At 46.6% G+C, this 14,757-nt stretch overlaps 1 protein-coding gene across 1 annotated transcript in view; it reads right to left on the reverse strand.

The window, feature by feature from the left end:
- POP4 (POP4 homolog, ribonuclease P/MRP subunit) overlaps positions 1–14,333 on the reverse strand; it is a 47,251-nt gene extending 32,918 nt beyond the window's left edge. The window contains exons 1-2 of the mRNA XM_068261794.1: positions 14,256–14,333; positions 845–894 (exon numbers count right to left, since the gene is read on the reverse strand). Of these exons, the coding sequence (XP_068117895.1) occupies positions 845–894; positions 14,256–14,262 (57 nt within the window). The 5' untranslated portion in view covers positions 14,263–14,333. The remainder of the gene's footprint in view (positions 1–844; positions 895–14,255) is intronic.
- Between the last annotated feature and the right edge of the window lie 424 nt (positions 14,334–14,757).

Here is a 14,757-nt window from a genome sequence, read left to right on the forward strand (position 1 = left end):
ACCCAAACTACTAGGAATGTATAGGGGGATGAAAGGGACCAAAAAGGCCTCCTACTTAAAAAGCAAAGCTTGGTGTAATTGCCTTCTTAAAACAGAAGGAAATTTGCAATTATTCAGTTATAAATGAACATTTGTGGTTACCCACAATGCACACCTACTAAATATGCAAATTATCCCTTTCCGCCCTTGTTAAGCCAAGCAAGCATCCAGAACCGCTGGTTTATAGCAAGCCTATAGCTTTAAGTTTTACACAGCCATATCAAACCCACATGTAGACAGCCTGTTTCGGACTTTTGGTCCTCATCAGTACATGGCAGGGATTGATAAGGCTGTATGAGATAGGGCTTGGACCAGTACAACAGAGTAACCAAGCAGCTCAGGGTGACCCAAACTACTAGGAATGTATAGGGGGATAAAAGGAACCAAAAAGCCCTCCTACTAAAAAAGCAAAGCTTGGTGTAATTGCCTTCTTAAAACAGAAGGAAATTTGCAATTATTCAGTTATAAATGAACAAGCCCTATTTCATACAGCCATATCAATCCCTGCCATGTACTGATGAGGACCAAAAGTCCGAAACAGGCTGTCTACATGTGGGTTTGATATGGCTGTGTAAAACTTAAAGCTATAGGCTTGCTATAAACCAGCGGTTCTGGATGCTTGCTTGGCTTAACAAGGGCGGAAAGGGATAATTTGCATATTTAGTAGGTGTGCATTGTGGGTAACCACAAATGTTCATTTATAACTGAATAATTGCAAATTTCCTTCTGTTTTAAGAAGGCAATTACACCATACTTTAATAAACAATGACAGAAGGCGGCGGTGCATACAATATTTCCTGCTTACCTCTAAGCCGAGATCTCTGGCTTCTTCGGCAGGTAACCGTTTGTAAACATCTATGAGAGGAAAGGGACAAGGGAACATACATTAAAATGTGCCACTTTAAATGTGCTTTTTTATGGCGGAATTCAAACATTCCATCCATGCAACACCTTGTGTTATAAATCAATTTCTCTACATTATTAGCGTGTCACTGACCAGCCCTAATCTCTAGTATAAAGCTGACCTTAAAGGATACCCGAACTGACATGTGACATAATGAGATAGACATGTGTATGTACAGTGCCTAGCACACAAATAACTATGCTATGTTCCTTTTTTCTTTCTCTGCCTGAAAGAGTTAAATATCAGGTATGCAAGTGGCTGACTCAGTTCTGACTCAGACAGGAAGTGACGACAGCGTGACCCTCACTGATAAGAAATTCCCCTTTTTTACCTCTTTCTTGCTCTCGGAAGCTATTTTCTGTTAGGAAAGTGTTTTATAGTTGGAATTTCTTATCAGTGAAGGTCACACTGTAGTCACTTCCTGTCAGGACTGAGTCAGCCACTTGCATACCTGATATTTAACAATTTCAGGGAGAGAAAGAAAAAAAGGAACACAGCCTAGTTATTTGTGTGCTAGGCACTGTACATACACATGTCTATCTCATCATGTCACATGTCAGTTCGGGTATCCTTTAAAGAGAACCCGAGGTGTGTTTAAAGAATGTTATCTGCATACAGAGGCTGGATCTGCCTTTACAGGCCAGCCTCTGTTGCTATCCCAAACCCCCCCTAAGGTCCCCCTCCACTCTGCAATCCTTCATAAATCACAGCCGTGCTGTGAGGCTGTGTTTACATCTGTAGTGTCAGTCTCAGCTGCTCCCCCGCCTCCTGCATAGCTCCGGTCCCTGCCCCTGCCCTCCAATCAGCAAGGAGGGAAGGGATGCAGGCGGGGACTGGAGTTCTGCAGGAGGCGAGGACAGCAGCAGACTGACACTATAGAGATAAACACAGCCAGCTCTGACAAGCTGTTTGTCAGCAGCGTGGCTGTGATTTATGAGGGATTGCAGAGTGCAGGGGGACCTTAGGGGGGTTTGGGATAGCAACAGAGGCTGGGCTGTATATGCAGATCCAGCCTCTGTATGCAGATAATATTCTTCAAACCCACCGCGGGTTCTCTTTAAGGGCTGGTTCAGGCTACGAGAGCTTTTTCTATGCGCTTGAGATGTGAAAAGCTCTTGGTAATGTGTGCATTCTCACTTGAGTGATGTGATTTCATGAAAATCCCCCACTGCATTAGCAAGAGCTTTTCAAAACTCTAGTGCTTAAAAATCTCTGACAGTGTGAACCAGCTCTAAGGCCTGGAACCCACTAGAAAGCACAAAACGGTATCACAATCGCTAGTGATTTGTGGTAGCGCTTTGCAAGCGATTTTGGGAGCGATTTCCCTGCTCCAATACATTAGAATGGAAACGCTCCCAAAATGCTGCTTGTCCTGCAATTGCCATTTCTCTAATCGCAATCACTCTAGTGGAATCTGTCCCATTCATTTACATTGGCAGTGCGCTTGGGGAAATCACTAGCGATTGAAAGCGGGAGCTCAAAAAACGCTCTAGTGGGTTCCAGGCCTCAATAAAGAGACACTTAAGCCAGAAAAAAAAAGAGAGTTTTACTCACCTGGGGTTTCTACCAGCCCCCTGCAGCAGTCCTGTGTCCTCGCAGCCACTCACTAATCCTCTGATCCCCCGCTGCCAGCTAGTTTTGTTTTTGCCGACAGGCCCGTCAGGACTGGCCACGCGTAACTTTTTCCGCATTCCCGACTGTAATTAGCGCTATTGTGGGCCGCAACGCGTACAAAAATACGTGTTGTCGCATTACGAACGCATAGATATGCGGCAACGCATATTTTTGTACGCGTTGCGGCCCGCAATAGCGCTAATTACAGTCGAGAATGCGGAAAAAGCTACGCGTGGCCAGTCCTGACGGCCTGTCGGCAAAAACGAAACTAGCTGGCAGCGGGGGACCAGAGGATTAGTGAGTGGCTGCGAGGGCACAGGACTGCTGCAGGGGGCTGGTAGAAGCCCTAAGTGAGTAAAACTCATTTTTTTTCTTACTTAAGGTTCACTTTAAGGGGGGGGGGGGAAGAGTTCACTTACCTGGAGCTTCTACCGGCCCCCTGTAGATATCCTGTGCCTGCGCCGAGACAAACCAATCATCTGGTCCCCTGGAGAGAGCTAGTTTTGTTCCTGGCCAGTTGGGGGCCAGTGCACCTGCACATCCTCGTTAATACTCCTGTCGTCATCATTGCACTGTGCAGTGCTAGATTTCTCACACTGCGCATGCGCAGGACGGCGACGGGAGCATGAATGAGGATGTGCACAGCCAGGGCCTCGCAGGAACACTGGCCACCAAATGGCCAGGAATGAAACTAACTCGCTGCAGGGGACCGGAGGATTGGGTTGTCACGATGCAGGCAAAGGACATCTGCAGGTGGCCAGTAGAAGCCCCAGGTAAGTGTAGCTCTTTTTTCCCCCCATCAATTAAGATTCTCTTTAAAGTGAACCTCCGGACTAAAAATCGACTCAGCAGCACTGAAAAGGCTTTGGGTTTCTTTAACAGTTTCACAGCATCAGAACTTTGTTTCTCTTATACAAGCCTCATTTTTAGCTGCACAGAAGAAAACTGCCCAGGCTTTTTTCCCCTGATGCTGTGCAAAGCATGATGGGATTTCTGATTTTGTTGTTCTCGTTCTGCTGTTTTGGTGCAATTTTTTTTTTTTTTTACATTTTGAATTTGACATTTGAAGCCTAGCGTGTGCAGCTGGGAGGGGTGATCAGGACACAGGACAGTTGGAACTGTGTCTCCTGCTCCTTGTCACCTCCTTTCAACCAAAAAGATGGCTGCCCCCATCACAAAGATTGCAGCCCCCATGAATCACAAACATTTGCCTGTTCTTTTAAAACAGGGTGGATAAGAGATTACATTACCTATCTATTCTAATTAACATAACTAATGTAACTTGATGACAGTATGTTTGTTTAGGCTGAAGTTCCCCTTTAAGAGAACTAGAGATGATCAATGAGATGCAAATAATTCTAAAGCTGCGTACCCACCTGGCGATTTTCCCGACGACCGGCGATATTCAAACAGCCTCGCAAGGTGGATACAGGTGCATGATTGCGAACGACACCTGGCATCACACCGATGACAACGGCCCGACGCGGCGGATCGGATCTTTGAGATAACTGACGACACCGTGCAAAGTACCGCGGAAGTCTCACTCGCGCCGTCCTGTACGTCGCATGACCTCACGCTTTAACCCGTTGACAGGAAGAGGCGTTGCTGACGACCATCGTCAAGGGGACATCGCAGGAGCCGTCGGGTGGCGAGTACGCGGCTTAAGTCGATGAAAGAATATGCAAACCTATGCAGCTTGTAAATGCACCAATAATATCCTGCCAAGGTGAAATTTATCGGACCGTCTTCAAGCTGCATACATTCTGCATAATCCTGCATCAACTTGGAATTATTTGCATGTCATGGACTATCCCTGGCCAGGACTGATTTCTTGACAATAGTGGAGCTTCAGGACTAGTGACTAAACATCTGTTTTTAACCACTTTACCCCCAGCGGTACGAATTTCTCCGCCCCTTTTTTCCCTCCTAAAAAACCAGGGACGGAGAAATCCGTACCTTCCGCGCTACCGCCGCTGTCCGCGCTCCCGCCGCTCGTGCGCGCACACCCGCCGCTCGTGCACGCCGCCGCCCGCTCGCCCGGAGATCAATGAACGGGAAAATCCATTCCCGTTCGTTGATCTAGCCCCCGCAATGATCTGCTGCTTCTTTCAGAAACAGCGAGATCATTGTGCGTCTCCCAGCCTCCTACTGCTTCCTGTAAGCGTCCTTCCGGACGCTTACAGGTCGCATGTAAACAAACACTCTGTGGCCATCTTGTGGCCAAATAGTAAACTACACCCTAAAAGCATTTTACATATACAAACATTACATTTACACAATATATTAACTCATTACCTCCCACACTCCCCAATTTTTATTTTTTTTTTTGTAATTAAAAAAAAAAAAAAATACAATAAAAAAAAAAACATAAATAGTTACCTTAGGGACTGAACTTTTTAAATATTTATGTCAAGAGGGTATAACACTGTTACTTTATAAACTGCGGGCTTGTAATTAGGGATGGATGCAAAACTGAAAAAAATGCACCTTTATTTCCAAATAAAATATTGTCGCCAAACATTGTGATAGGGACATAATTTAAATGGTTTTATAACCGGGACAAATGGGTTAATACATTTCATGGGTTTTAATTACAGTAGCATGCTTTATTTAAAAACTATAATGGCCGAAAACTGAAAAATAATAATTTTTTCCCACATTTTTTCCTATTTCCCCATTAAAACACATTTAGAATAAAATAATTCTTGGCATAATGTCCCACCTAAAGAAAGCCTAATTGGTGGCGAAAAAAACAAGATATAGTTCATTTCATTGGGATAAGTAATAATAAAGTTATAGACGAATGAATGGAAGGAGCGCTGAAAGGTGAAAATTGCTCTGGTGGTCAGGGGGTAAAACCCCTCAGTGGTGAAGTGGTTAAGATCGGTCATCCCCTCCCCCACAATTAAATTAGACATTAAAAACCATACGTGTAGGATATCTTCAGGAAGAGAGCGGAGCTTTTACGCATGAAATCACACAAAGCTACAGACTTGCGTATGCACAGATTCCAGCCGGAGAATTTATGGAGCCACAAAACACGTTTATTGCGGTTTATTTTTACGGAGACGCTGGAAATTTATCGGCGAGGTTACGGTTTCCTTTTATTGCCCAAGCTGATAGAACAAGCTGCTTCCTCTCCGCCGCCTGGACTGGGACGAGCCTCTCGCTGCTTACCTTGGAAGGGGATTTGCATCACGTCGCCCCCGTTCCCTGATTGTTTACTGCGCGGACACCTGGTGCATCGTCTGCGGCCAGATTCTCTCCATAATCTGCCTTTCCGGCTCGAGGGACTGATCCAGAAATCAGCTCTCTGGGGTCACGGAAGAAAAACAAAAAGCAGCGACGTGCTTCTTGTTGTCGGATGCATCAGGGAAAGCCAAACATTAAAGGACAACTACTGTGAAAACATGTAGACTGTAAAATACATACCGTATGTTTCAGACTGGAAGACACTCCTGACCATAAGACGCACAGAGGTGTAAAGGACAAACACCAGGGAAAAGGGATATACTAAATCTGGGGCGTCTGTGGAGTAGGGGCGTCCCCTTATGTCCCCTTTCTACCAAATGCCCCCCCCCCCACCTCTTTTGTCTTCATGTCTTCCTCTGTTCCCTTTTGCGTCCCGTGTCTTCTCTGTCTCCTGTGTCCTCCCTTTGTCCCCTTGCATCCTCTTTTGTTCCCCCCGTATAAAGTAATTAGCAGTGGGTGAATGATGTAATTTAAAGAGAAACCATAACCAAGAATTGAACTTCCTCCCAATTAGTAGCTGATACCCCCTTTTACATGAGAAATCTATTCCTTTTCACAAACGGATCATCAGGGGGGTCTGTATGGCTGATATTGTAGTGAAACCCCTCCCACAGTGTGATGTCAGGGCCATGGTTCTGACATCACACTGTGGGAGCCTTGTGGCATTGTGGGAAATATCAGCTGTTTCCATCTGCCAAAAAAGCATGCAGAATCTCCTTCCGCTGACATCCCCTGCCAGCAGTAAAAATGTCACCATGTGATAAATGTCAGAATGTAAATCAGGGAGAGGAAAGATTTTACTATGGGCAAACACTGACTAAATCATTTATACATAATTATTGTAAAAAATATGCACTTTTGTCCATTATGTTATTTTCACTGGAGTTTCAGTAACAGTCTCCTAGCGGCTATCGTTACTGGAAGACTAATGACGGACCGCTCCGTCATTCAAGCGGGGATGTGCGCAATCCCCTGCAATCTCCACCCCTAGGAGTGGTCCTGGGGCTGCCGCGCGTTCACGCAGCGGTCAGCAAAAGGTTAAAGTTACTAAGGGCTCTTGTACACTGCAAATATCAAAACGCAATCACAAAAGCAATGCAATGCAACAGAATGGGAAAGGCATGCCGCACATTATCCCTGTGACATACAGTGAAGCATACAGTCAATGAACAGTATACTTCACTGTCGACAATCACATTTTGCAGTAACCTACTGAATGTAGTGCGTTAGGATGCTGCACCCCATTTAACCACACCGGCTGCACTGTGAGCGTCGCATAGGTGGAGCATTGCAGTGTGGGAAACCATGTGACGATACGACCGTTACGACACAACGTCCCACTGTGAACATAGCTGAAGAGTTTATGCTCATCTCTATCCCTCTCTGGAGCAGAAGGTAGGGAAGGTGGGGACCCAGCAAGAAAAGGTGGTCGGGTGGACGGCGCCTTCTGTAATGTCATGTTTTTAATGTAAGTTGAAGTAATAATGCACACTAGTCGACCAATTAGAATGCTTCAAGTTGTAGTAGACATTGTTGTGATTGGAGTACTGCTCCCTATGGATTTTCCTGCTGGGTCACCTAAACCATATTATTCGAAAACTAGAAGGCATTGACTCCGCTTCCCTCATCTTCTATGGACACCCATAAATTGGAATGATCCAGGACTACAGCCTTTAGGGCCCGTTTCCACTAGAGCAAATCTGCATGTGTTTTCTGCATGCAGATACGTATAACCAATACAAGTGGGTGGGACTGTTTCCACTTGTCAGGATTTCTTAGCGTTTTTCTGTGCAGAAAAAATCTGCAAGGCAGAGCCATCAGAATTCGCCTACCGCTATGCGATTCGCATACAATGTAATTAATAGGAAAAACGCGTGCAGTTTTTGCCATGCGGTTTTCGCATGCCTTTTTGTGTAAAAACAATGTAAAAAGCAAATCAGCATTGACATGGTTAAAAACGCTTGGCCACAAAACGCATGCGAAATCGCATAGAAAAACGCATGGAAAAAATGCATCCGCATGCGAAATCGCACATGTGTTTTCCGCACTGGAATCGCAACACACAAGTGGAAACGGGCCCTAAGGCTGGGTGCACACATAACATAACATGAAAGGCTGCATTTTATATCAGGTTTTAATTTTATGTTTTGCACATTTTTTGTGCGTTTTGCTGCGTTTTTACTGCATTTGCGTTTTTTTTTTACCGCAGATGCGTTTTTCAAGTGTTGCGTGTGTTTTAATGCGTTTGCGGTTCACGTATACAAAACGTGTATGCGTTTTTATATTTCCATTTATTCAAATCACTAGGAAGACAACAGGAAGCGGAAATGCATTACAAAACAATTTTTTTGGGGGGAAACATGCATATAAAAACGCATGGACAACGCATGGACAACGCATGGACAACGCATGGACAACGCATTCCATTGCGCTCCCATTGATTTTTTTATTGTGTGCGATTTTGATGAGTTTTTGCATACTATGCATCAAAACCAGCGTTTTAAAAATGCACGCATATATGCGTTTTTTTATATGCATTTTATATGCATTTTTTCCTGCAGCCCATAGACTTCCATTAGCGGCAAAAATGCAGCGTTTTCCGCAACGCTAGTGTTTCTGTCATGGGTGCACCAAGCCTTATGGTACGTACACACTTGCAGCTATAGTCGCTTGAAACAGCAGTTTAACGATCGGTTTGCCGACAATCGGGGAAAGAACTTTACCAAACGATCATTAAGTATGACGACGAACGAACGATAACGGCACAATGAGCAAATCCAACAGGACGGATCGTATCAAGCGACAATCGTTACAAAACTATAGTGTGTACAGTTATCTGCAGAGAACGATCGAAGGGCCAATGCGCCTGCGTTGGATTTTGCCCAGCTTCAGTACTTCCTGTGTAGCACCGCCCGTAAAGATTGTTACATTATACATTTCAAATAAACTTTGTTTTCAAGTTAACAATCATATATTTTTATCTATTGTAACTCCATTTTAGTGGGCTTTTTAAAATTTTATATAAATATGTACGCAGCATTTCCCTCTGATCAATCTTTTCTGCGAGAACGATCATTAAAATGTGTATGATGATCACTGCATCCCATCGTTGCATTCCTATCGTTCCAAGATTGTTGGTCTGGTAACTATCGTTCCTTGCAAACGATTTTTATCGCAAGTGTGTACGAAGCATTAGTATGTTCTGACCCAGTGTTGCCTTAATGCCTCTAGTAGCAGGCTTGGACTACTCACAGCTGCAGTGCCTCCACTGTTCAGCCTGCTGCACTGATCTGTCTCTGCAGGTTCACACGGTTGCTTGCCAGCTGCTGGATTCGCTGTGGCCAAGTTTTTTTTTTTTTTTTTTTTACTACCTTACAGACAAGAGTTTGACAAAAGTTTGCCGTCACATTAAAGCCATAATCGCAACTGCGAACGCTGCCCACGCCAGAAGCTATGTGTAGTGTTCAGGAAATCTGGATGGACTGCAGCACTTGATTAACCTCCTGAGCGGTATGGACGAGCTCAGCTCGTCCATCACCGCCGAAGGGTGCCGCTCAGGCCCTGCTGGGCCGATTTTGATCAAATAAAGTGCAGCACACGCAGCCGGCACTTTGCCAGCCGCGTGTGCTGCCTGATCGCCGCCGCGAAAGAGGGTCCCCCCAGCCGCCCGAGCCCTGCGCAGCCGGACCAATCAGTTCCGGCCAGCGCTAAGGGCTGGATCGGAGGCGGCTGACGTCCATGACGTCACTCCGCTCGTCGCCATGGCGACGAGGAAAGCCAAACAAGGAAGGCTGCTCATTGCGGCCTTCCTTGTTTATTCTGGGCGCCGGAGGCGATCGGAAGAACGCCTCCGGAGTGCCCTCTAGTGGGCTTTCATGCAGCCAACTTTCAGTTGGCTGCATGAAATAGTTTTTTTTTAATTAAAAAAAAAACCCTCCCGCAGCCTCCCTGGCGATCTCAATAGAACGCCGGGGAGGTTAAACAACAGCAATCAAGGCAAGATGAACACTACCATTGATCTCAATATGCAATACTTTGGAGCTCAAACGGTAACCGCCGACTGTCTGATCCGGCCCTTAAGCCACATTCACATTATGAAACGCGGAAGGCCGTGCGTTCGGAATACAATGCATAGGAACGCACGCCATCTGCGTTTCTATGTGTTGCGAGGCTGATCCCATTCACTTAAAGGATACCCGAAGTGACATGTGACATGATGAGATAGACATGGGTAAGTACAGTGCTTAGCACACAAATAACTAGGCTGTGTTTCTTTTTTTCTTTCTCTGCCTGAAAGAGTTAAATATCAGGTATGTAAGTGGCTGTCTCAGTCCTGACTCAGACAGGAAGTGACAACATTGTGACCCTCACTGATAAGAAATTCCCCTTTTTTACCTCTTTCTTGCTCTCAGAAGCCATTTTCTGCTAGGAAAGAGTTTTATAGTTGGAATTTCTTATCAGTGAGGGTCACACTGTAGTCACTCCCTGTCTGAGTCAGCCACTTGCATACCTGATATTTAACTCTTTCAGGCAGAGAAAGAAAAAAAGTAACACAACATAGTTATTTGTGTGCTTGGCATTATACATACACGTGTATCTCATGTCACGTAAGTTCAGGTATCCTTTAAAAGTGAATGGGTCAGCCGCGCGCTTAGTTAAAAAATGCGTGCAGCATGCGCTCCCGGACCGCACTGGTCCGGAACACATGCAGAATGAACATCAGTGCAGTCTATGCACTGTCTGATGTCGTGCGTATCTGCCTCCGTGCAGTGTGAACGGGGCCTTAACGAGACTCTGCAAGTTTAAAAAAAACAGAAACTTACCTCAGGAGGGGGAAGCTTCTGGAGCCTAATGAGACTGCCCCCAACCTCCTCAGCCAGCCTTGATCCAGCACTGGCCACCCTGAAAACCCAATAACAATATCAGTGGCCTGCCTCCCTAAGCACGCTAATGGCTTTCGGCTTGGGCTCTGACAGAAATAGCCGAGCCAGATCGGGTAGAGTAGACCTGGTTAGGCACGGCTATTGCCATCAGAGCCTGTGCGGAAAACTGTTATGGCGCATGCTCGCAGTGGTGACAAGTGGACTTTCGGGAGTCCCACCTGCTGGATTGCCTTTGTTGAGGAGGATGGGGAAAGCCTCTTTAGGATGCCCCTCCCTAGGCAACTACTCCATCCCCGGAGACACTTTTGTTGTCAATACAGGGTCAATTTAAAGAGAGCCTGAGCTGAAGCTTGGGTTCAGAAACACATACTTACCTAAGGGGAGGGAAGCCTAAGGATCCTAATAAGGCCTCCCTCGCTGTCCTCTGGTCACCCATCGCCACCTGTGGACCTACCAGCTGATCAGGGCTCCTCTCTTTTTCTAGAATGAGCATGGTCATGCTGTATCCGCATAAGCCCGGCAGTACCTGCGCAGTACTGCGTAGACGAAGCTGTACTCCTGCAGGCAATTTACTGCCACGCTCATGCTTGAGGAGGAGCAATGCCCTGATCGGATTACTGAAAACTGACAAGCCCTTCTTGGTAATCTTTGTACAGCCAACAGTGAGAAGAGCCTCATTAGAATCCAGAGGCTTCCCTCTTCCTAAAGAGACAATGTAACAAAAAAAAAACCTCTGGGGGATACTTACCTCGGGAGGGGGAAGCCTCAGGGTCCCAATGAGGCTTCCCCGTCCTCTGTAGCTTGGGGGAATCCAGCGCTGGCTCACCCGAAAGTCGCTTGACAAGGGTGCGCAGGTGCGGGCAATATTTACCCACCACAATCCTGCAGAGGAACACTAGCAGCTCTTCGTTCGGGTTAAGGCAGACATAGCCGGACCCGATCGGATCCGCTCTACTGTGCAGGTGCAAAAGACTCGCGTCTGCGTAGTAGAGTGGATCGATAGAGTTTGGCTATTTCTGCCTTAACCCAAATGAAGAGCTGCTACTGCACCTGCGCAGGATCACGGTAAGTGAATATTTTACACCACCGCTGTTCGGGGTGGTGGTGGTGGTGGGCAGGGGGGGGGGGGGGGTAGGTTGCCGCGCTAAATTTCTGGGACACCAGAGGATGGGGAAGCCTTGTTAGGATCCAGAGGCTTCCCCCTCTCAAGGTAAGTATCTCTGTTTTGTTTTTTTTTCATTAGAGGTTTTCTTTAAAGGGAAACTGAAGTAAGAGGTATACGGAGGCTGCCATATTTATTTCCTTTTAATCAATACCAGTTGCCTGGCAGCCCTGCTGGTCTATTTCTCTGCAGTAATATCTGAATAACACCAGAAACAAGCATGCAGCTAGTCTTGTCAGTTCTGACTTTAAAGTCTGAAACACCTGATCTGCTACATGCTTGTTCAGGGGCTATGGCTAATAGTATTAGAGGCAGAGGGTCAGCTTAAAAGGAAATAAACATGGCAGCCTCCATATACCTCTCTCCTCAGTTCCCCTTTAAGATCCCCATACATCTAGCGATGTACAGGCACACCAACCAAGAGACAGAGCTCTGATCAGAGAAAGATCTGTTGGCTGCCCATGCACCACAAACCAATTCTCAATTGATTTCAGCATGAAATCTTTCATGAATCGGACGCCGCCCAGGCCTATCCCAGCGTTCTCCCCAGGCTCTTTTTTCCCTTCATTCCCCTTCTTGCCCCACCCGCCTACTTTTTCATGCCACCTGGCTGGAAAGAAAATTCTGGCGAGAACACGGCCATCCATTAAAATATCTCAAGTGTCCAGCCACACGCTGCTAGTGTCCATCTGCATCCATATTTGCACCCCACTCGCCGCTGGTGTATAGCATGCTTTGCATGTTTGACGTCACACAAAAGGGAATGTCAAAGCAGCTGTAAACGTGCTCATCCCCATATCACACGCTGTTCCCACCACACTCCCAATCGACCAGCCTGAGATTTCCCAGCATATCTGATCAATGCATCCAACCGATTTCGACACAAATGGTCGGACGTCATCAGGACGGTACTGCGCAGGCGCAGTAGTTCTGCGCCTTCGCAGTACCGTCCTGATGGCGTTGGTCATGCCACGTGACTCGCGCGGTGGAGTGCAGAAGACGCCGACCCTCTGCAGCGGAGAAGACTGGGCGCCTCCGGAGCTGCGGCGAGGGCACAGGACGGCTGCCACGGGCTGGAGGAAGCCCCAGGTAAGTGGATTTTTTTTTTTTTTTTTTAGCTTGGACCTTTAATTTAAAGGGAAGATCCGCGCTAATGGCTAAAAAAATAAAAATACCAATCCACTTACCTGGGGCTTCCTGCGCAGTACAGCCCAGAGGACGTCCGATGACGTCAGCGTGATGGTGTGAGGCGCACGTTGGAGCACAGAAGAGCCCGACCTGGAAGCCTGGCCAGGTGCACCACCGGAGAAGACCGGGAGCCTGCGGAGCGGCGCCGAGGGCACGTCCTGCCTGCCACGGGCTGGAGGAAGCCCCAGGTAAGTGGATTTTTTTTTTTTTTTTTTTAGCTTGGACCTTTAATTTAAAGGGAAGATCCGCGCTAATGGCTAAAAAAATAAAAATACCAATCCACTTACCTGGGGCTTCCTGCGCAGTACAGCCCAGAGGACGTCCGATGACGTCAGCGTGATGGTGTGAGGCGCACGTTGGAGCACAGAAGAGCCCGACCTGGAAGCCGGCCTGGCCAGGTGCACCACCGGAGAAGACCGGGAGCCTGCGGAGCGGCGCCGAGGGCACGTCCTGCCTTCCACGGGCTGGAGGAAGCCCCAGGTAAGTGGATTGGTATTTTTTTATTTGCATGAACATTCCCTTTAAGGCCTTGTTCACATTGCATTCGGCTCGCGTGTCTGCCCGTATTGGGCTGTTTTTGAGGCGTCCTTTTTTTTCGATTCCCGATGCTTGGTTGGGCGATTAGACGCAAGTCAGGAAGTGAACTCATTGAACCGGAAAAGAATACAATGTATTTATTCTTACAAACGCGAACGCAATCGCTACACAAAGCGATTTTGTGAGCGTTTTGCGTTGCTCCTATACTTTCCATTGAGGCGGAATCGCCTCAAAAATGGTCCACGCACCGCTTTACTGAACAGACAGCACACGACCCGCGCTGATATGAATCTTCTCATAGACATTCCTTGCACAAGCGATTGGTGGGCGATTTTAAAAACCGCCCGCGTGTAAAAAAAACATCCCCGAAAACGCCTGCAGTGTGAATGAGCCCTAAATTCCATCAATATTCACAGAGAATAATTCTCCAACCTAGCCATTCCGCTAGAAGTGAGTGACACTGCAATACAACCGAGCCCTGGAGTGTCAGATCTCTCCCCCAGCATGTTCCTACAATTGCAGCCATGCTGGGAAGTGAACTGATTGCCAGCAGACTCATCTCCCAGCAGCCATAGTGAACTCAGCAGCGATGAATAACCCGGGGCGCTTTACATTTGTATATACTAACATATTATTTATAATATTTAGATAGATGAAATAAACGGCCAAAACCTACCCTCCATCTCTGCTCACATGGGCACACAAACACTTCCTGGCTCCAATAAAAACGATTGAAATCCAAACACTTCCTGGCGCCTACTGATGACGTCACGGGGAGCGTGAGCGTCCTCCCTCCGTGCTGTGCAGCGGCGTCAGTTACCATAGAGACAGATTTCTCCAACATTGGTTATCAATTTGGGATGTGTTCGTGCGCGCCGTGGCCTGGAGGCTTTCTCCTTTTTTAATATAAGTAAGTAGGGTTGTAAATGGCAAACTTGCAGCACGGCTGTATGCACAGCTAGATGTTCCTAGACTGTCTCTTAGACACATTCCCTCTTTGGGAACTAAATCCCCCTGTCCCTCTTTCTTCCTTATTTGTCCCTCTTAGGAGTGTTGGAAAAGATGTATGAAAATAAATGTATTTTATCTTCTTAAAAATGTGTTTAATTCACTATAAACTTTATTCCCATCTTTTAAATTGATACATTTCTTATTTTCAAGTGTTAACCACTTGAGGA

Source organism: Hyperolius riggenbachi, chromosome 11 (assembly GCF_040937935.1).
Source record: "Hyperolius riggenbachi isolate aHypRig1 chromosome 11, aHypRig1.pri, whole genome shotgun sequence".
Classification (NCBI taxonomy): domain Eukaryota; kingdom Metazoa; phylum Chordata; class Amphibia; order Anura; family Hyperoliidae; genus Hyperolius; species Hyperolius riggenbachi.